The sequence below is a fragment of the Barbus barbus genome (genome assembly GCF_936440315.1).
Source record: "Barbus barbus genome assembly, chromosome: 36".
NCBI lineage: Eukaryota > Metazoa > Chordata > Actinopteri > Cypriniformes > Cyprinidae > Barbus > Barbus barbus.
Genome location: NC_136714.1, coordinates 2,085,186 through 2,107,393, shown reverse-complemented (window position 1 = coordinate 2,107,393; position 22,208 = coordinate 2,085,186). Strand labels below are relative to the sequence as shown.

General features: G+C 37.9%; 1 protein-coding gene across 4 annotated transcripts in view; it reads left to right on the top strand.

The window, feature by feature from the left end:
* The window catches only part of LOC306856220 (rap guanine nucleotide exchange factor 6-like), a 94,797-nt gene that overhangs the window by 20,489 nt on the left and 52,100 nt on the right, over window positions 1-22,208 (top strand). For all 4 annotated transcript variants that reach the window (XM_079395360.1, XM_079395359.1, XM_079395358.1 and 1 more), the window contains 2 exons: window positions 713-782; window positions 7,572-7,679. In XM_079395360.1, coding sequence (XP_079251486.1) covers window positions 713-782; window positions 7,572-7,679 — 178 coding nt within the window. The remainder of the gene's footprint in view (window positions 1-712; window positions 783-7,571; window positions 7,680-22,208) is intronic.

The window sequence follows — 22,208 nt, the reverse complement described above, 5'->3', positions numbered from 1 at the left end:
TATTAATGTTTATTTATACATTGAAGACTAACCAGTGTTATTTTAAAGTTGAATAGATTATTCAGTTTCTGTTGTATTTCTGTACCTGAATATTACTGTTATACTTACCTGAAAAAATGTAAAGCACAGTTAATTTGATTGAATGTATTTGTGCCATTGCTTGTCATTTATTTGTTCTTATTTTATTACTGACTGTTTACTTGTCTTTTGTAGTTAAAATATATTCAGAGTTTAAAATCAAAGTTCTCATAATATAAAAATGAATCAACAACATGATAAATTGTAAAACATAAATACACTGCATGACGAAACATTTTTAGATGATTGCAGTTTAAAAATGTCTAAAAAATACCCCAACTCCCCCCTCAAAATGATAAAATCCCCCCATGAGAGTCACCTAAACGGGGAATACCACCCCCATTTTCCAAAACGATAATAATTAGCATATATTTCAAATATATTTTGGCCAGAGAAAAATATTTTTTGCGATATGGTACAGTTGGTCTGCTCCAGTCTAAGCGGATGGTTCTTGGTCAGAATGAGCTGCAGGGCTTATAGTCTAAAGTCTGACTACTGTCATTGAACAACTGTTATACTGACAACCATGCGTTTCTCTCTGGAGTGAATGAATGTGTTTAACATGTCAGTTTCTGTGATTCATCCAGAGAGGTTCACGCTCTGATTTCCACTCTCTGTTTCTCTGTCACTTCAGTTTCGGGACGCAGCGTGGAGGAAGACGAGGCTGTGAATGCATCACTTTAGAGCCGTCTGAGATGATTGTGGTGAGTGGCACGTTACACGCATCTCCTCCTGTATCAGCCGTCTGCTCCAGCCTCAGACTGACTAAAGCAGGCGTCCAATCACAACATGTTTATCAGTTTGCCCTGGCTACCAATAGCTGCTCACATAAAAGGCATTAATGTTTGCCTACAAAACCACAGGGTCTGCACCACTTTACCTAAATTCATTACTTCAGACTTATGTGCCTCTAGAAGTGAACGTCGCATTATTGTTCATCCCAAAGAGGCACAAAATCACTTTCACAGACTTTTAAATGAACTGTTCCCTCCTGGTGGAATGACCTGCCCGACTCAATCCGAACAGCCGAGTCCTCAGCCATCTTCAAGAAACCCTCTAACTCTAGCACTCTCTATTCTAATTCTATTCTTTTTATTTATTATACAATTAACAAAAGCAAAAAAGGCCTCTACCACTAGCTCGCTCTATTCTATGTTTTCTTTTTATTTATTACTGTATATAATAAAAATAAAAATCAACCCTTGCTAGGTGTATTGCGTTAATCTAACTGAGACTTGTCATAGCACTTGCACTTGGTCTTTTGTTGATTTTGATTGCTTCCATTGTCCTCCTTTGTAAGTCGCTTTGGATAAAAGTGTCTGCTAAATGACTAAATGTAAATATCATTTCTGTAACACGTGCTTTTAAAAGGTATGCTGAAGTTGGGGCTGGGCGATATGGCAAAAAAATGTAATCTAATTTACGTTTGACCGATTCTCGATTTTTACGACTTTTAACTGGTCAACTTGAAAATGTAACTACAACATGATTCAAGTAACTTTTTCTTTTTTAAGCCTCTATAGTTAAAGAAAATTCTATTCCAAGTGTACCACACAAAATTGTCAACATGATGTAAAGAGATGTAAAACTTGTCTTATACATATGTTCCCCCGGTTTCACAGACAAGGCTTAAGACTAGTCCCAGACTAAAGTGTAAATCTGAGCTGTTTTAATTGAAAGAAACCTTTGTTTTGTCTCAAGATGCACACCAGTAATGTTTTTTTCTAAGGCATGTTAATAAAAATTACTTAATTCAAATTGACTGAACTTATAACACCAGTAGACTATTATTAACTATAAATGTTCTGTAAAAACTACAGCAGCTTTCAGCCTGTCATCATGATGCAAACATGAAATATCAGACATACAGCAGTAGTTCTTTGCAGGTTTTTCATTCGATTGCGCTGCTTTTCCATTGTTTTTCAATGTAAACATGGACGCATTTGACTGTTGCGCTCGCGTCTTTTGCAGCGTCTCATGCATGAAAGGGCACTTTAAAAGATAACAGAAGTTCAGTCCCATATTTTTGCATTTTTTCCTGTTCCACTGTCCGCGTCGCATCTTTGTCAACAGTTTATTCTGTGTGAATGGCATGTAGCGATATGAGCGCGTTACATGTGAGCGGTCAATCACGTGCGGTTGGATCATTATTTTCTCTTTACTGTTATCACTGCCATATTGTCAAAGTGTCTAATTCTAACATTTGGTAATATTTCTATTCAAAATTGTGATTCCTTGATTTCTAAAAACATTAAACTCGAATTAATCCATAAAATCAGAAAAATCGCTATCTGAAGTGTACATCTTTTTCACAAGGACCTCCAGGAGCAGTTTGGCAAAATCAGTATAGGCTATATGATATAAGGTGACAAAATCAGTCACAGGGAAGAGAGTTTGTGTGGGTAATGATATCATCTCTTATCTGTCATTCAGCGTGCTGAAAATGAGCCATTATATGAGCTTTATCTTACATCTTACAACTCTGAAAATGAAAGCTCAGGGTTCATCTTCTCTCTCATTGGCTGTCCTGAAGTGAAGCATCTGTTGACTCTGCTCAGAATGTAGATGAAGTTACATGTTTATCCGAAATCAGTGTATATCCCGCAAGACCTGATGAGAAACGTGTGGTCCTTTTATATATGGCGTGACTCTCCGCAGTGGTGCATTATTCTGCGCTTTACCAGGCTGAACCTGTTGAAACTCATCAGCTGATCAGTGTTGGGGAAAGTTACTTTAAAAAATAATGCATTACAATATTGTATTACTCCATAAAAAAGTAACTGCATTAGTTACTTTTATGGAAAGTAATGCATTTATGTTACGTAATTACGTTGCTTTTTATCACCTGGGCTGGGCTTGCTTATTTTATTTTTAATAGCAAAAAGCCAACTGTGAAGCCAGCTGTTTTGGCAACTGTAAAGGGCCTTTCACACGAAAAGTGAAATTAATAAGGCTCAGGTTGAAGGAAGTGCCTCGGCATCTCACTCACAATTTCTCTCAACACGGGCACAGGAGAGGAATAAATGGAAAAAGTAACTTGCATTACTTACTTAAAAGTAACTGTAAATTCAAAAGTAATGTTACTTTGATGTAATGAAAAAAGTAATCTGATTACGTAACTCGCGTTACTTGTATTGCGTTACCCCCAAAACAGCAGCCGATTGACATTTTCACACTATTGTTTTTATAGTGGTAAATGTAGGTAAATGGTCCTCGGGTTATGTCACATTCACATATTTTTGTGAGGTGATTAAATGTTATCAGTGTAATGGTATAACAGAGTACATTTCTCGTCAGTCACCACCCTCTGCTTCTGATAGGAATGACAGAAATAAGCTAGAGATAGAATATAATATGTGGGACACACTAAAGGCCTCCATATGCTCACAATGAATGCTCTTTTTTGTTTTTTGAACATTCTTAATGATTCCAATAAGGTATAAAAACATGAAGTCATGTAACATTTTATTTGGTTTATTTATTTGGTTTCAGTTGAATACCATGAAGAAAATCATCAGCTTAAAGAAAACAAAAATGGCACCAAAATGAACAAAAATGCCCCACAGATTTAATATAAAGGTTAAGTTAGATTTATTAAGTCTGTCATGATTAAAGTGTTGATTCCAGCATTACATCTACAGTAGATTTGCTCATATTGCATTGGTTTGCAGCATTGAGCGCTGTAACCAAACACACATTTCTGTTGAGCTTATGAACACAATGTCCAATCAGAGGCGTTTTGATTCGTCACCGCGGTGAATGCTGGAGTTGTTCAGATGCATGCTCGCTGACTGAATTCTGAATCTGCATTCACCAATGCTCTCATCTACGGTGGCTGAGAGAGCTCAACGCGCTGCAACTTCAGAAAACACATGCAAATAGAAAATGCACCAGCAAATAAAGAAAACATCATCCGTTTGACAGCAGGTGCTGCAAATGCTCACAAAGCAAACAAATAAAGAAACACACTGCAAATGCTCACAATACAACCAAATAAATTTTATTTGCAGTGCGTTTCTTTGTTTGGTTGTGTTGTGAGCATTGCAGCGTGTGCGTTGTCAAATTGAGGAAGTTGTTTTCTTAAGTTGCAGGTGTTTTTTCTATTTGCAGCACGCTGAGCTCTCTCGGCCACTGTACTCATCATCATAAGCAACAAAGTGCAGAAATTATGCAATTGATTTTGTTGCTTCAGTGATTATAATTGGAGTTATATTACATGATTCACATTAGACTGAAGCTATGGAGTGCTTCACTGTTTCTTTGCTCACTTTCTTTAGATCATTTATTCCCAGTTTGAATAACCGTTTTGTTTTTCATGCTACTGAAATCAATCAATCAATCACAGGGCTCTATAGTGCGACCATTTCAGTTGCATTTGCGACTGAAAACTACTGCGTGCGACTATGAAAAAATATTTAGGAGCACAGTACGACTGACCCGATCAGCATATTTGTGTTTGTGCTGAGGGAGCTTTAAAGGTTTCTAACGTACTTACAACGTATTTTTGCAGCGTTGAGTAATGTATCACAGACACAGTATCCTCTCATTATAACAAAGTGTAGACCGAGTGTACAATAAGAGATTCATTGTGCAGTGTAAGGAGCTTCGTTGATTATAATGGAGTTTTGTGAGATTGCGATGAACTAAGATGAGTGAGAGCTTTTAATGATTATTAAGAGTTTGCAAATGTGATATTGATTTAATACAACAGTTCATTAAACAAGAAGTTAATATTAAGTGACTTATATTGTTTGACTACAACACTATTGCCTTATTTTGCTCTATTTCATCAACGAAAATAGTTTCAAACAAAGTCTGAGCCAAGCCGCTGCGCATCTCCATTCAACACAGCGGTGTTTCGTTTATGAATGAACAGTCAATGATTCAATTACCCATTCATAAAGTCACTCATGTACTTCATTCCTGAATGAATCAGCCATTCGAACGAATCAATTAAATGAATGAATCAGTGATAAAATCAGTGATATACCGCCATCTACTGGTGGTTTTAGTTTAATTTTTAAAGTATCTTTTCTATTATTTAAATCATTTAATATTTCTTCATTCAAAATTGTATATTTAAAACATTAACCTCAACTTGAATTTATGAATTTAATTGCACTTATGCAACCTCTGAGCCTCATTAAACATCTGAAAATACACCTACAAACCACTTCTATTCTTCTGTGCCACCTCTGTAGTACAAATTTATTTCTTAAATACTGATTTCATTTGATTGGTATCTTATCTACTTGTTTTTATTCTGTTGTTTTAATTAGAAATTATAAAAAGCTTATAAATATATTTTTGGGAATTTGACATAAAAGATGACATACTTTTAATAAAGTTAGAAAAATGCCATTACAAAGGTAAAAACAAAGTACCCTGTAAATCACTTTAAGGAGTCAAATATCACCTCCTAATGGAAAGGTTCATTTTTGACCAGAATTTTTGATTATTGATTTGAAGGTGCTGCTAAATTTTTGACTGTGCCACTAAATATTTTAAATTAGGAGCACAAGCGCTCAGCATAGAGCCCTGAATCAATTAATCAATCAATCAACATTTATTTATACAACACATTTAAAACAACACCAGTTGACCAGTTCATGCTACTGAAATAACCAATGTGAAGTCTTCCTAATCTGTAATCTGTACATTCTCAGCAATTTCTTAGCTTGTTTTGTCTTTAGCCAGAATATGACCTGCTTTTCCCCCCACAAAAAAGCTATTAATGAACATTAATAATCATTATTACAATTTCCAGCGCAATAATCAACAATACGAATTTTGTCATGATATTGCAGCTTCACACTCTGATGATTTCCTGTTTTTTAATTTATAGGCTGTTTACACCATATTACTGTACATGAACATGAGCAGCATTAAACTAGTTCCTCCTTTGCTGTGAAAAGATGGCTTTTGTTGATGTTGAAAAATATTGATTGTTAACAGTCTATAGTATTGAAATTGAAGTAAGAAGTTGACATAAAAACAACAAAGATACATTTAGAAAGGTAATTATACAAATTGCCTCTCCAAATGTAAAAGATGGCCCTGGAAATCAATTCCAGGGTGCAAATATTGCTCCTTAATGGAAAAGTTAATTTCTGACCCTGAAAGCATGTCATATATTTAGGACAACTTCGATTGTGCACTTTTCCTGCAGCAGCTCAATTTTGTATGTTGTTATTGTAACATCATATATATTGATATATTGGTATTGTGCCATCTTAGAAGCTCTGAATTTCTGCACATGCAGTGCTTAAAAAAGCCCTGCATGTACACATATGTGCCGAACCGAATGACCGATACGTAACATTTTCTATAAGAATATGTCTAACATTACACCCCTATTTGTTTTAGGCGACTCATTTGATTGGACGATGTGATTTATGTAACAGCACTGTAGCATTTCACTGTCTTGTCTGTGTCCGCTGCTGCTTTTTTGTCATGAGAATATTGTCATATATTTTTTTTACAGCCCGTTTAACCCGTCTTTCTCTCACACACACTCGTCCAGAACCGAACACTGAGATGCGTCTTTTCTGTCATCTGTCCCCTGGATGCTTAAAGCTGTGTGTCACATTAATGGCGTGATGGATGGCCGTTCTGCTCCGACATGACAACCTGTCTCTGTCTTTTCACTCCATGCACCTCCATGTGTGCCTCCTTCATAGGCAGCATCTTTTTAAGGGAGCATTCACACTCATAAGTGACTGATGTGACAGATTGCACTCCTCACATGAAGCGCACAAGACTAATGGCACAATAATTTAAGCGCCCTCAGCGCACATTTATTGACTGGATTTTTTCCATTTCTTTCCATTTTTATTAATACATTTCAGTAGAAACATCAGCATTCTTTCGACTCATCCACCATCTAGCATGCCATGCATTCTGGGATTGCATTTTCAATTTATTAATTTAAAAGATGCTTTTATCCCAAGTGACTTACAAATGAGGAACAGCGTGACTGGATTTCTCCACAAAGCATTCATGTGATGGTGTAGAGTGTGGCTTAAATGAGATATGTGTGGAGAAACCCTACAAAAACAACAAACAGCCTATATTGTGATGTGCAAGTGTGACTCCCAGCATCATCAGCTGCAGCACAGACTTCATACAGATTCACTGGAAACATGTTCTTCAGACACACCACCAGTATGTGAAGTTGAACGCTAGCTATGTTTACATATAACACATATTTACAGTTTCAAACACAGCATGCTATACAAAGGGCTCTCTAGAGACGTGTTGTTTCTGCTTGCAGCTTTACGGCTTCCTACAGGAAGCTGTGGCCTGACTGCAGCTCTGCTGCGCGACGCTAGCCATCTCCGTCTCTCCAACACGACAGACCCGCTTTCGTTCGTCCCGTATAGCATGTGAACGCCGTCCACATGAGTCTCCTGCGCCTCCACAGGCTCTCAGTGATCTGGAAGAACTGGATGTTCAACCAGGATGCTGACGTCTCTGAATCTGGTTCCTTACAGGTGCAGAACGCCAGCGAGAGCGACGACGCGGCTCTACAGGGAAACTCGCACCACCGCTGCCATAAGGTGAACGCCGGAGGAGAGCGGCAGCCGATCGTAGACGCCACGGTAAGATGCCACAATCTTTGACTTCAATCAGACACGGGATTGATTTCTAGTGTTGGAAGAGTTCAGCACCCTTTGGTGCAGGAAATATTATGATTTTAAACGGCAACCTCAGTACTTCTGAGAAACTTTTGTGAATTTTCTGGTGCTCAGCAGTCAAGAGGGGAGTTTCTTCTCCTGATAGCATCAGTAGCTGTCAGTTAGACTTCTCAGTAATCTGTTGGACACACTCCTCAGTGCTGGGACATGAGGCTTTCGCCGTTATCTGCTGCTGCTAGTTTGTTAGCAGAGGCTGTGTAGTTTCCTGTGCAGACAGTGAGAGACCGTCATCTTGAATGTGTTGTTCATCTGTCTGTGCTTATGCTATGTGTCTCTGTAGCAGGTAAGCGCTCAGACTCTTGCTGCGTCCAAATTCATCTACTTATACTATGCCCTAAAAGTATGAACTCTTTTTGTGTAGAAAAAGTAGATACTTTTGAGTATGTAGCAGAATAGTTGGCAAGCTTTGGGACAAACTAACTGCGTCTTTAACACACGCTCTGTTGCTTAGTTACGTGCATTCTGTCACCATTTAAACTGCCCTGTCAATCATCTTGTCCAGTTAACATCATCCACATTTTGTTTAATTTAATTTCCTACTGTATTGGAGAGAAATAAAGAGGCACATTGATCTGCCAGTCGCGGGTCAATCATGCCGTGAACTCTCTTCATATGTTTGCATAATGATGCATTTAAAAGTTAATGACTAAACGTATCATTATAAAAGTTCACAATGTTGCTGCAGATGAAATATAACACACATAACATTAAATAAATATTTTTTTATCAGGTTAGACATTGATTATTTATCACTCAAACCCCTTTCTCTGCCTGTCTGTTGGTCTCTCATATCTGCCATGTTTGTAGTTTTTTAACAATTTTTTTAATCCGTGTTTGTAGTTCTGATCGAATCCTTGTCCACCGTGCAATGTATTGTGGGTAATATTAGCCGTTAGAGTGTGCATCGATCAGCACTTCGAATTTTAATCTCAAGTAGTAGACCATCCGGGAATCTTTGGCATACTCTTTTCAACATACTATGATTTGGGACATACTAATTCTGTTTTCGATTACTATTTCGGATAGTATGCAAATTGGACGCAGCTTCTGTTCCTTCTGTGGATGTACTTCATGCTTGTCTCTCAACCGGTCAGTGTCGTATGCTGGTGCACATAAGCACACATTTATTGAACATCCTAAGAAGAATATTAACCCTGTGTTATATTTGAAATGCAGATTTCTAAGGCCTCTAAATGATGAGCACGATCAATGATTGCTGTTAAACCTCAAAGTCTACTGTATGCCTTCTGTCTGTTTGAGAGTCAAAAGCCTTTTAGTATAATTGTACAAACTTCAGCTACTGCGTTTAATGATTTATATAAAGTAAACATAAAATAACTTTGATATTGTTAGTAATATTGAACACTTACTGGACTGAAGCAGCTTCGCTTTACTTGATTATCCAGACATAATTTTTTTTTTTTAAATCAGTGCGTCTCAAATTCTGGAACATTTGTTTGCTCATCTCTCAATCATCATTGTATTGCATTGCATGATATGATTTGATCATCAAACTAAGTATGTCTTACTATCTTAGTAAGACATTATTGGAGATATAGAGTGACGACTGATATTAATATCACTTTATGTAAATATAAAGATCTCATTGATTTATCATTGGGTTAAATCTGCACCAAATTGCATGTTTGCTCAGTTTGGGCCGCTAAATAAAAATGTAGGTGTTTTTTCCTCCATATTCTCTCTATATCATACTATATGAGCCATGAAAGCCTGATGGATCAAATATATTTTCATCAAAACACATATGCAAACCTTTTGCGCATAGAGCTATAAAAGCGATAAAAAAAATATATATATGTTCATAAATCAATTAATTCATAAATGTCAGTTAGTATTTGGAGAGTTGCACCAGATGACTGTCACGGTGCACACACGAGGGAGGACACAGGAACACACATATGAGGAGGTAAACTCAAATAACATACTTTACTGAAGACATCACAGGACAGGGCAGGACAGGGCAGGGCAGGGCAGGGCAGGGCAGGGCAGGGCAGGGCAGGGCAGGGCAGGGCAGGGCAGGGCAGGGCAGGGCAAGGCAAGGCAAGGCAGGGCAGGGCAGGGCAGGGCAGGGCAGGGCAGGGCAGGACAGGGCAGGACAGGGCAGGACAGGGCAAGGCAAGGCAAGGCAGGGCAGGGCAGGGCAGGGCAGGGCAGGGCAGGGCAGGGCAGGGCAAGGCAAGGCAAGGCAAGGCAAACACAGACACCGGGGATAACGAGTAGACCAGACGAAATGCCACAACACAGACAGGACTATAAATACACAGGTAAATTAACAGACACGGCTGGACAAGGATAAACTACTAATGACATGAAACGAGAACAGGAAACAAACCAAATAAGGGCACAAGAGGCAGGAACACATGACACACATGACAGAACCCTAACAATGACTTCCTGACCTCAACACGTGTTCAGTGAATATAGTTTTAATACAAAAGTTATTGATATTTCTAAAAAAGGTACAGTAAACATCAGTTTACAAATGCTGAATTAATAAAAAGAAATTAAGAACCACAGGCCTGTATTTTAAACCTATTCTTTTTTTGTATATAGGGTCCTTTCTTAAACAATAATAGGGATCTATAAAATGTTTTTCTTAATTTTCCTGGTAATCAGATGAAGGCATAAAACATTCATTTAATTTATCCTAATCAAATTAAAATTAACCCCTTTTATTTTTTGGCAAACAAAGTACTGCACAATAGAGGTTTACTGTTAAAATAAAAAACGAAAACAAATGGGGTTATTCCTTTAAAAATAGAGATTTATTAATATGTATTAACTATTAGTGGTAGTAGCATTGAGTCTTAAGACTGCTAAATAGTAATATATTCTGACAGTTTCTGCACGTTAAACTAAACTGTTATTTTGACGGGTTGCCGTGAGAAACATGCAGCTGCTGTGTATCATGTGATATGATGGTAGTTTTCTCGAATTAAATGGTAAAATGCTAATGAAATGACTCTCAGAGCATCTGGAGATGATATTCGTGTGTTAATATCATCATATAGTGAGACGGCAGAAGATGAAAACACCGTGAGCGTTGTCCGCGCTTTAGTGTGTGTGTAGTAAAAAAAACTGAGTGTCGCGCCGTTCATTCATTCATTGCGCCTTATGCATGATATCAGATTTACAGTATTACTATAGCATTTGACCTGAGCATTACGAATCACGCGTATGGCTTTGTTCTTGGTTCTCATCAACAGTATCTCCGCCATGATAAGCACTGAACGAATGACAGGCTTTCTGTTGTAGCATCGCACAATTTAAATAAGGGTGACATCTAGTGGAGAAGACTTATGGCAAGAATCACATTAATCAGATCATGTTTTAAATGTTTGTTGAAATAAATACAGGAAAAGATCGATTCGCGGCTTTTGAGAATCGATATCGAATCGACGTCATTTAAAAAAACAACAACGATTAATCGAAAAATCAATTTTTTTGCCCAGCCCTAGTCCCCTCTATGATAACATTAACCTTATAAATATTTGTAAATCACATTCATCACAGAAGAGTTACATTCAGTCTATTGAATGTACAAGTTGCATGTTTTTAATGTATTGTTGAGTAAATGAACTGATAGGACATGGTTGTGTGGTTGTCAAAGGCTCAGTGAAGTGATCAGCAGTGAGAAGGAAATGAGAACAAGAGCAGAATGCAGGTTTCTGGTGTTGTGTTTCCTGTCAGTCTGCAAGACGTCTGGGCCATCGATTGGCAGTCAAGCCTCGAAGATTCACCAGACTACTGCAATCAGAAGTTCATGCTGTGTTTCTCCATTTCTCATGAAGAGCTCAAGGTGTTTCCTGAAGTTATAAGATCAAAAGTCTGCAGAGACATCTGTAAGACTTCCTGAAAAGTGTAAACAGCAGTTGCATGCTGGGAAACCAGTTCATTACAGTGCATTTGCATTGTAATTCTTAATACATAGGTCTGATCTTTTGACCATATAGGACAGTATTTTTTTTTGTCCTGTCTGTTCATTTAAGACTCATAACCGATATGTGCTTTAACATTAATCAGAATGACTCTGTTGCTGATCGCTTTCACTTAATTTTAAGGACCAATTCTCACAATTAACAGAATATGAACAGAATTGTATCTTTGTGTTCACACGTGTGCAGTGATATCCAAATTGTGTCAGAACTGAGTCTGTGTGTTTGTGTCTATATCTGCTGTTGTGTTTGGTGTTGAAATGACTTGAGCTTTTCACTGACAGCAGCGGGTGTTGAGCTGTAGCAGTGATAGTGCAGTGTGTCATGGCTGAATCATTCCTATATGACTAATGCATGTGCTCATCGTCGCTAGGGATTCTGGGGCCTCTTGTACAGGTCATTGTTTTGCTCCCTACCAGTCCAACGTCCTTGACCGCCAGCGTTATGGTGTCATCGTGACTTTACTCTAAGGAGCCGTTCACACAGAACGCATCTTTGCATCGCTTTTGAGACAGGATGCAATAACAGAAAATAGCCAAGTGGCAGAATAGATAGCAACTATTTTGAAATATATAGAAATGTTATATAATTCAGGGTATCCAGACTTAGCCACTATGAGTGCCTCGTCTGCCATGTTGCTGTAAAAATAAATCAGTAGCCATCCCAACTTGCTACTGTAAACAAAAGCTGTTTTGGAACTGACATTGATGAGGCTATCAGTAAACTGACACTGTTATGATTGGCTAACGTCACTGCATCAGAGACTATTGTACGTTTTGATAACATTATCCATATCAAACCATAATTTAAAGAGCATTCTGAAATTGCATACACTGCTATTCAAATGCTTGGGATCAAGATTTTTAATGTTTTTTTTTTTTTAAAGAAGTTTCTTCTGCTCATTAAGGCTGAATTTATTTGATTAAAAAAAAAAAAAAACAGTAATATTGTGACATATTATTGCAATTAAACATAACGGTTTTCTACTTAAATATATTTGTTTGTAATTTGTATTGTTCCTGTCAGGCAAAGCTGAATTTTCAGAATCATTGCTCCAGTCTTCAGTGTCACGTGTTACTTCAGAAATCATTGTTCATTTATTATCAATGTTGGAAATAGTTGTGCTGCTTAGTATTTTTTTGTTTGTTTGCTTTTTAACCTTTTTTTGGAAGCCTGTTTCAGGGTTCTTTGATGAATAAAAAGTATAAAAACAGCATTGATTTAAAATAGAAATAAAAAATTGGGGAATTTGGGCTCAATCTTTTTTTTTTTTTTTTTTTTTTTTTTTTTGAAAGAAATTATTACTTTTATTCAGCAAGGATATGTTAAATTAATGAAAATATAGTAAAGACTTATATTGTTACAAACATTTCTGTTTTGAATAAATGCTGTTCTTTTTAAATTTATTCATCACAGAATCCTGAAAAAAGTAGGTTCCAAAAAATGTTAAGCAGCAAAACTGTTTCCAACATTGATAATAAATCAACATAATTAGAATGATTTCTGAAGGATCATGTGACAGGAATAAACTATATTATAAAGTATATTAAAATATAAAACCGTTATTTTAAATTGCTATAATATTTCACAGTATTCATTTTTTTTTCTGTATTTTTAATCAATGCAGCCTTGATGAAAATAAGAGACTTTAAAAACATTAATTGTGACGAGCTTCTCACAGCGCATGCACATGAAACACTTTATCAATATGCTAATAATCAAGGGAGCACTTTGAACCAGTTTCTGCTCACAACTAGAAGGCATAATGGCATTTTCCACTAAAATATTTTAGCGCTCCAGTTTATGGAATCTCAATGCAATTATAAAACGCTTGTCGATGCATCAGTCGGTATTTTCAGCTGCAGTGCAGGAGCGCCGCGCTTCGTGTTCATGTGACTCTGTGCTGATTAGATTCCACAAACGCTCCGATCTGCCAGTGGAAACAGAACAAGCGCGTTTTAATATCCTTGTATCAGAAGCGGCTTGGGGCTTTCCTTCAGTGTAATGAAGTTAGAGCGACCTTAAACTGTCAAACAGAGCACGTCTTGTTTCCTGTGGCTGAGAATCAGTGTTGTAGTTTGGAAAAATGCACTTGTTTTGCCCAACGATGGAGTGTGCTGCACGAGAGCGGCTGGAAGCTTCACATGGGAGCATCTCTGCAGCTGCTGTTTGCGCTGGAGGTCTAAATTTAGAGGATGACATCATCCAGCTCGGCCTTGTGGGCCGCTTCATATTTTCATCCACTTACAGCAGAGGAGATCTCTCATGATGGATGGTTTTCACTCTGCCGTGTATGCTTCAGATCCGAGCTCACTCTACAGAAAGTGTGTGTGAAGAGCTGGAAGAATAGCAGGAAGTGAAGTGTGAACCCTGCAGATGGTAACTCCATAGTACTGGACACTAAGCAGATTGTGCAACAATGGTCATTTTCCCAGGAACACAAAAGAAGGAACTTTGGAGAAACTTGTTCACACAAAATCATCATATCAGTAGTCCATACAGTTCATGTGCTGTTTTTCCAGTCTTTTTGTGAGGAAAACAGTGAATTTTAAGCAGCAGTGTCCAATTGTAGAAGAAGTAATTTGTTCGACTATTTTATTTATGTATGCATTTATTTATGTATGCATGCATGTATGTCAGTTTAAAGAATATTTTGATCTGGTTCACAAAACAAGTTGATAGGTTGGACTACTCTCATGAACTCTCATGAATACCAAGGATGGAAAAAAAACAAAAGAAACAAATCAAATGTAAAAAATTCAGTCTAACCAGTAGCTCATTCTCTTTGGATGCACTATATTGTTATCTTGCTGCAGCACTATAGAGCTGGGGTACTTAAGTTCAGAGGTCAAGGGGGCCACATTTAAACTACATACAGTTTATTATCTATCTTAAGTCTTGCTTGTCCTTGCGCTATTTAAAATAATACTGAACATGGAAAAATCTGGAACAAAAAAGTGGATTAAAAGTTTGTTTTGCACAAAATAAATGGCTGTTATTGCAAAAAAAAAAAAAATCATATTCAGAGTATCAAACAAACTCAGAATGTTCAACAAATTTTTATTATTTTTAGAGTCTGTTTCATTCATACTGGATGCAAGAGGGCGCCCTCGCGCATAAACACCACATATGCATCACAGAAGTCATAGAAATGATGACGCTCCAGGAAATCCCTCATATGGGGAAAGGCATACAGCTATCGCTGTAGCTGAAAGAAAGAAGATAGAAACGCTTAAACTGATCAAACATGAAGACACTACAATATGTGACAATAAATGGTTTATCTGTGTTCTTCAAGCACTCTCTTTGGTATTTTCATAATAATAAAGTATATTTATAATCCAGTGCTAATCGACATTATTACAGTAGTATATATTTTCTGCCTCATTCTGTGATAAGAAGCCACATCAGATAAGTGAAGTTATTTCAAACACTTGTCTGATGTTGTGGAGTAAAATCATGTTATTGAATGTTCTCTTTTGTTGGACAGCAGGTTTATAAATGCTTCTCTAAGTTGTTTGGGGCGTGTGGGTTTTTCAAATGCACATTATAAGCGATTCAAACTCGCAGCACTTGCAGAGATCAAGCAGCATTTACTACTGTGCATGTGTATATTTAATTAAAATCACACTGTCTAATATTTGCGCTACTTTTGAGTGCAGATTATAATAAAAATACATTAATCTTCAGCATGACGCGGGCCACCTGATGAGTACCTCGGCTATAGAGAGTGTTCTGTGTTTGCTGAGAGTGATGAAAGACTGCAGAAAGCCCTTGTAAGGTAATGGTGTGGGCTTGTTTTATGCAAATTACTAACCTAAATCGCTCATTTACAATATTCTAAGTTAATTTCATGAAATGAACGTCATAATTTGTCACATTAGAATGAATGTTGGTTCTCCAGTGCTTAAAAATGAATAAGCTCCAGTAATTTTACTGACTGCAGAAGCTTTTAATGAATTGTAAAAACATTTTGATTAGCTAACTTCATTTGATTATTTTTTCTAGTGAGCTGCTACACTGAAAAAATACTCTTTCTTAGATTTTTTTGGCTTATTTCCAGCCAAAATATCTATCTAAAGATCTTCTAGACAATTAAAAATTATTGTCTTGTTTTCAGGAAAAACAAGTCAAAATTAAGTGAGTTTTTGCTTGAAAAATGCAAAATAATCTTGTTTTCTGTTTGAAATAAGATTATTTTGTTCACCCCATTGGCAGATTATTTTGCTTGTTTCAAGCAGAAACTCACTTAATTTTCACTTGTTTTTCCTGAAAACAAGGCAATAATTTTTACTTTCTTGATTCAAGAATGTTTTGATATTTTGGCTGGAAACAAGACAAAAAATCTAAGTTAGAAAAGCATTTTTTGCAGTGTAGCGCATATTTTGGTTAGCATGAAGAAACTGATGAATATCAAGCCTGTGTGAGAGGTAATGTCCGGGTGGTCTGAGTCCCACCGGCTTGTCACTGTCACTCTTCTGAAAGCCGCAGAGACAGCGAGAGCTGTGGGCATACAGACGCCCCTTCCCTCAGTGTGCTCTCATTAGTTACAGCACAGACGCATTAATCAGCCGCGAGACGCCGCTGTCCTCCGGCACTGATACGCTGTGTGTCTTAATGCTTCGTGCACGTGAGTCAAGGCTTCTGAAGCAGCAACCGTGACACTCAACTCTTAGACACTTTGTCTGACAGGAAGCACATCCTGTCAGTCTTCTGTTTACTCTCTACAGCCTCACTGCAGGTCTGTTCATGTGCTCAGTGAACATGGCTAAAGCAGGTCTGCTGTGGCATAGTTCACCCAAAAATTGTTATCAAGTTGTTCCAAAGCTGTATGAGCTTCTTTCTTCTGTTTTGCACAAAAGAAGATATTTTCTAGAATGTATGGAAAAACATATTATGGAAGTCAATGGCTACCGTCAACTGTCTGGCTGTCAACATTCTTCAAAATATCTTCTTTTGAGTTCAACAGAAGAAAGAAACTCATACCAGTTTGGAAAAACTTGAGGGTGAGTAAATGATGGCAGAATTTACATTTTTGGGTGAACAATCCTTTTAAGCTTTGTCCCAGTTCTTACTTTTAACTTATTAATGGTCATATAAATAATTTAGTGCTGTCAAACGATTAATTGCATCCAAAATAAAAGTTTTTGTTTACATAATATATGTGTGTGGACTGTGTACATTTATTATGTATATATAAATACACGCACATGCATGTAAATATTTCGAAAATATAAACATGTGTATATATATATATATATATATATATATATACACATGCATGTGTGTGTATTTATATATACATAATAGTCATTTGGGGGCAGTTAATCTTGTGTTTTTATAAATAAATAATCTACCAGATAAAAGAAAATTCAAACAAGGTGAAGTATTTGAGTTTATTTATCACATAAAGCCCTTTTTGTCTATGTTCAGAAGAACTACATTTATAAATGACTATCGTTACCGTGAAATAAAATTGGTCATAACGTGAAACGTGAAATTTTGGTCATACTACCCACCCTTACACATTATGAATTATATTAAGGCTTCATAAACACGTATTGCATAGAGTAGAAAGACATGTTAATATTTTAAATATTATTGTTGTTGTTGTTGTTAATTTATCAAATATTAAAGGTGCAGTGTTTTTTTTTTCCTGAACACCCCCTCGCTGCCATTGGTCAGACAAACAGATAGTCCCGCCTCAAGCCCATCTCATTGGTTGAGTCAGTATTACTTTGTTGGGCTGGTCGAGGTGTTTTGATTACTTTACTCTAATTTCTTATTGTGGAAGTTAATCACACAAATTTTACAACGTTACATAAAAATCTCTACAATACAACATATAGTTTTAAAGCACATTTATCTTTTTCACAACACATATTTTACTCACAGTAATGACTCACTGTTTTCACATTCATACCGTTTTGGGGAACCTTTAAACCACCTAAATATTATATTATTACATGTATTATAATGTAGTAGTGATTTGTTTCTGTGTGTGTGTGTGATTTTTTTATTTTTTATTTATTAATTTTTTTTTTAAATAAAAAAATTTAATTAAATTAATATAATAAATATGCTCGTCATGCCTAATATGGAGAAATCTACTACATAGATGTGGAAAAAAACAAACCTGAGATATGCTGCGTTGATGCTGTTTGCAAACATTTAAAGTGAACTGCACCACCACTGCATTGCATGCCATTTCTGTGTACACTTACTGTTTCCATTTGTATACAGGTACATAATAAGTGTTCATATCAAAAAAATGCGACAGGATACCGTGATGGAACCCTGCAGAAAAGCCGTCTTAGGATTCCGCTCTCAAGTGTTTCCCGTGTGTGCTGCGTCTCTGATTCTGATCTGTGCCTGAAGCGAACCAAACTGAGGGATGAGAAGCTGCTCAGAGGCAGCGTCTTGCTCAGTCCTCGGGAAGCTCCATGTGCTGCGCTCCCATTGGCTGCCTCTGAAAGAGATGATGTCATGCTTGAGCTTCTGAGGTGAGCAGGCATGGGATTCAGACGCACTTCCCATTACATCTTCAGAGAAGAAGCGAGAGCTTCAGTGTGTTCACTCAGCTGCAGCAAAAATTACATGCAGCGTTTTTAATGCAGTGCTTTGCATTGTGTTCCCAGCCTGACCTGATTACAGGCTCTCTTTTCCTCATGCCACTGCAGAAGTGCGCCTTTGTCGCGCTCACAAAAAAGAGTGCAACAGATCACGGTGCGCTTGCAGAAGGAATACATTTGCATAACAAGCGGATTTCGCCATCCATCTCCTCCAGCAGTGATTTATGCTCCCCGTCATTGTCATTTATGAACTGTGTTTGTGCACAGTGGAGTTTGCAGAAGATGCTGGCTGTTGTCTGATCAATAAAGACGCTCGCGTTTCCTCTCCTCTCTTCTCCTCCGCGCAGCCAATCGCTCTAATGCAGTCCCCCTGTCCCACCCCACCCCTCCCCTCCCATCACAGGTGATGTCATGCTTTTCTGCCGGGCTTCTCTCTGTGCCTCTCACTCTTAGACTCTCCGTCTTCAGTGGCAGAGCGTCCAATCGATGGATGTGTCTCGAGGGAGAGTCTCTGGCCAGGGATGCGTGCTCGGAGGCTGGATGAAGCAGCGGGACGAGCTCCAGAGCCGGATTCTGCCGTTCTCCCCAGATAGCGTCTGCGTTGGACTCGGTCTCCAGTGCAGCACGGGACCAGAAGGGTGCAGACGCGTAGAGTTTTCTGGACTCGTGGAGTTGTGCTCGTGTGAAGAGGAAGTTTGTGGAGTGCTGATGGGTCTGGACGGGGTTCTTTAAGAGTGCACAGAATTTATCCTGCAATGCTCGTTTCTGGTGATCCCTGATGACACGGATACTGCGTAATTTGCTTGTTTTTTGACATCACGCCAGGTCGAGTGTTTATTTGTTTGGATTCTCAGAGGAACTCGCTCTTGCTTTTCTCATTCACTGGAAAGTTTCCCTCTCTTATTTGGGAAATGGCTTTCCTCGTCCGTTGCTATGCCAACTGCTTGCAGCCGTGGTCCTCCAAAGTAAGTGATGTCATTATTTAGCTGTGTGTTGACTGCGTGTGTATTTGTGCTTTGCTGTGGATATGCATGCGGTTTTCTTTTCTTTCTTCATGCATCTGCTGCCAGAGACAATGAAAAGCATCTTAAAGATATTTTTCTGATTCTCATGAATCGACGAAGGCTTGAATGCATCCCATTTCATAAAATATCCTGCATGCGGTGAATATCAGTTTCACCAGTTCTGACCATCAGTAAGGTGTTATTACTCTACATGAACCTTTGTGTCTGTAAGTGTCATTTCTGAGTGTTTCCATGCACTCTCCATCTGCCATTGTTCAGTCAAACTGATAGTCCCGCCCCAAACTCTTGTGATTGGGCCGCTCAAATAAACAGAACAATATTCTGAAAGCATCACTCATCAGGAAGTCAAGCTGCCAAAGACTAGAACTTTGAACTATCCAAATGTCAAGCAAAGCTCACATTCAGTGAGAGAAACACTGGTTTTGATTGGATGGTGAAAAGTGGGCGTGTCACACAATAGTCGGAGCCTGAGTTATTACGCTGATTATGCAGAATAACATGCAAAGTCAGATGCGTTTGTGCTCTGATGGATTTATAGATGAACTTTCCCACCTCTGAGCCGGAGAGAGAATAAATAGCAGCAGTAGCTGTGGGTTTCCCCTCTTCACGAAACTCTGTTTCAACATGCAGTCAAGTCCACACTTTACCAACACATGTCTGATTTGCGGTCGCTGGACACAAGCAGTCTCTTCAGTGATGATTCATGACAGGAAGCCGCTCTAGTCCTGATGTTGCTACAGTACACGTACAGTACTGAAGACATTGTCCTGGACGTGAATGGAGTGTGACGTGTGTCTGCCTGGTGTTTGTCTTCATTATGAAGCTTACAGGCGTCTGTGCACATTCACACGTCACTCTGCTGTTACTCATTCACTAATACTGTAAACACTGAGACTATTGCATGTGTTTTATGCATGTGGTAGACTAGGTCTAAAAAGAAAACTCACTCGTAATTCACTTGCCCTCGTGTTGTCAGACCCGATCGACCTGCTTTCTTCTGTGATGCACAGATGGAGTTTATCAGAATATGTGCGAATTATAGTTCACTTTCGTTCCACCAATGCAATACAAAATCAACAAAATCTTATATTTTTATTGCAATCCTACATAATTACTTACAATAATTTTTTCATTAGTATCCTAATTATATATATATATAAAAAAAAAAAGAATTTCAACTAACTAACTAACTACAACTTTTACTCAATAAACACCTGCTTTACTCAATTTGCTGCTTATTAATAGTGAGGCAGATTTAGTTTAGCTATGGGATCGAATCAAGGGATCTACAATATGGTCATGCAGAATAAGACAATTATGTGCTTTATACGTACTAATAAACAGCCAATATGCTAATAATATGCATGCTAATAAGCAACTAGTTAATAGTGAGAATTGGTCCCAAGATTAAAATGCAACCACAAAATAAAAACTATTAAAAAGGTGAAATCCTGGAGGGACTGTAATTTAGTGAAAATCTCTGAAGATTTACATCGTCAATCTGACTAACATCTATATCACACAGGTTTGAATAACATGAGGCTTGGGTGAACTGTTATCTGTTTAATGTAAGTGGTTAAAAATGTCACGTTATTTTTTTAGGGCTCACGATACGATACATATGACTATGCGTGCCTCGATTCCTTAGAGTTTGCATCATTTATTTCTCTTTTTTTGAATGCTGTCTTCAAACATACATTTCTTTTCCTCTCCATTCGTGATTTACAGTTGATGTTCAGCAGGCTCATAACGTTCCGGGGATTTGAGCTCCGCTAGTGGCCTGCTGTGATATGTCCGAGCTGGAAGATCTCCATCATTCATAATTCAGGAGCCGATAATTGGCCTTCAGATTTGTGTCTCGGCTGCACTCTCCGGCTCCATTAGTGTCCCAGGGTCTGGCCATCCTTGAACTTGGCAGCCAAACGCCTGGCAGTGTTATTAAAGGCCTTCTGAAAGCCATTTTCCCCTCTATACTGTCCATGGACAAGTGTCAGTGTTTTAGTTCTCGAATATCAGGTGCTCTCATGTCCTGTTGGAGGCTTCCTTCTCAAGAACACTAATAAGAGCCTGCACTGACAGTCCACTCTTTAAAATAAAGGTTCATTATTGGCGTCCATGGTTCCATGCAATCTTTCCATTGCACTAAAGGTTGTTTAAGTGCATTGCTGTGACAGCCCCCTTAAAGAACCTTTATTTTTAAGAGTGTAGAGGGACGCTGGACAGGACCGGGCTGATCTCCATGCATATATCATGTGCAGACTGACTTTTAAATCCTGCAGTTTTAATTCTATAAGCAAAAAGACTCACTAGCTCTTTGTTGCGGGTTACATCCAGATAGGTTTACGTGCATCAGACAAAACGATCTAGTTAAGTTGCTCAGAGTAACATTTTTGTCTGATTGAAAGAGGCTGTACAGACCTTGACTAATCTCTTAAATGTTGGAATAATTGTAAAAGTGTTGAATACCAACACTTCCACCGCTGATTTCAGAAGTGCACATGTGCATTGCGTGTCATATCTCCTTGTTTTTAGGAGTCTTGCGCCAAGAGCTTTGCATTTTCAAGACGCTGTCAAGATAAAAAACAGTTCTAGGTATAAAAACGTATCCTGTGTTACGGCCCCAGATCCGAAACGCCACTTCATGCAAGTACGTTTTGAGAAGAATTCATGTGATATCATGCAAACCAATGTTATTTTAGTATTATTTAGATGCTATTATAGTTTTTATTAATATTTACAGTTTAGAGTGTTTCTCACACAAAGTTACTATATATACTGTACATGTATGCATTTAGCAGATGCTTTTATTCAGAGCGACTTGCATTGCATTCAAGGTATACATTCGATTAGTTCTATTTTGAAATCGTTTTAGGTCATTTT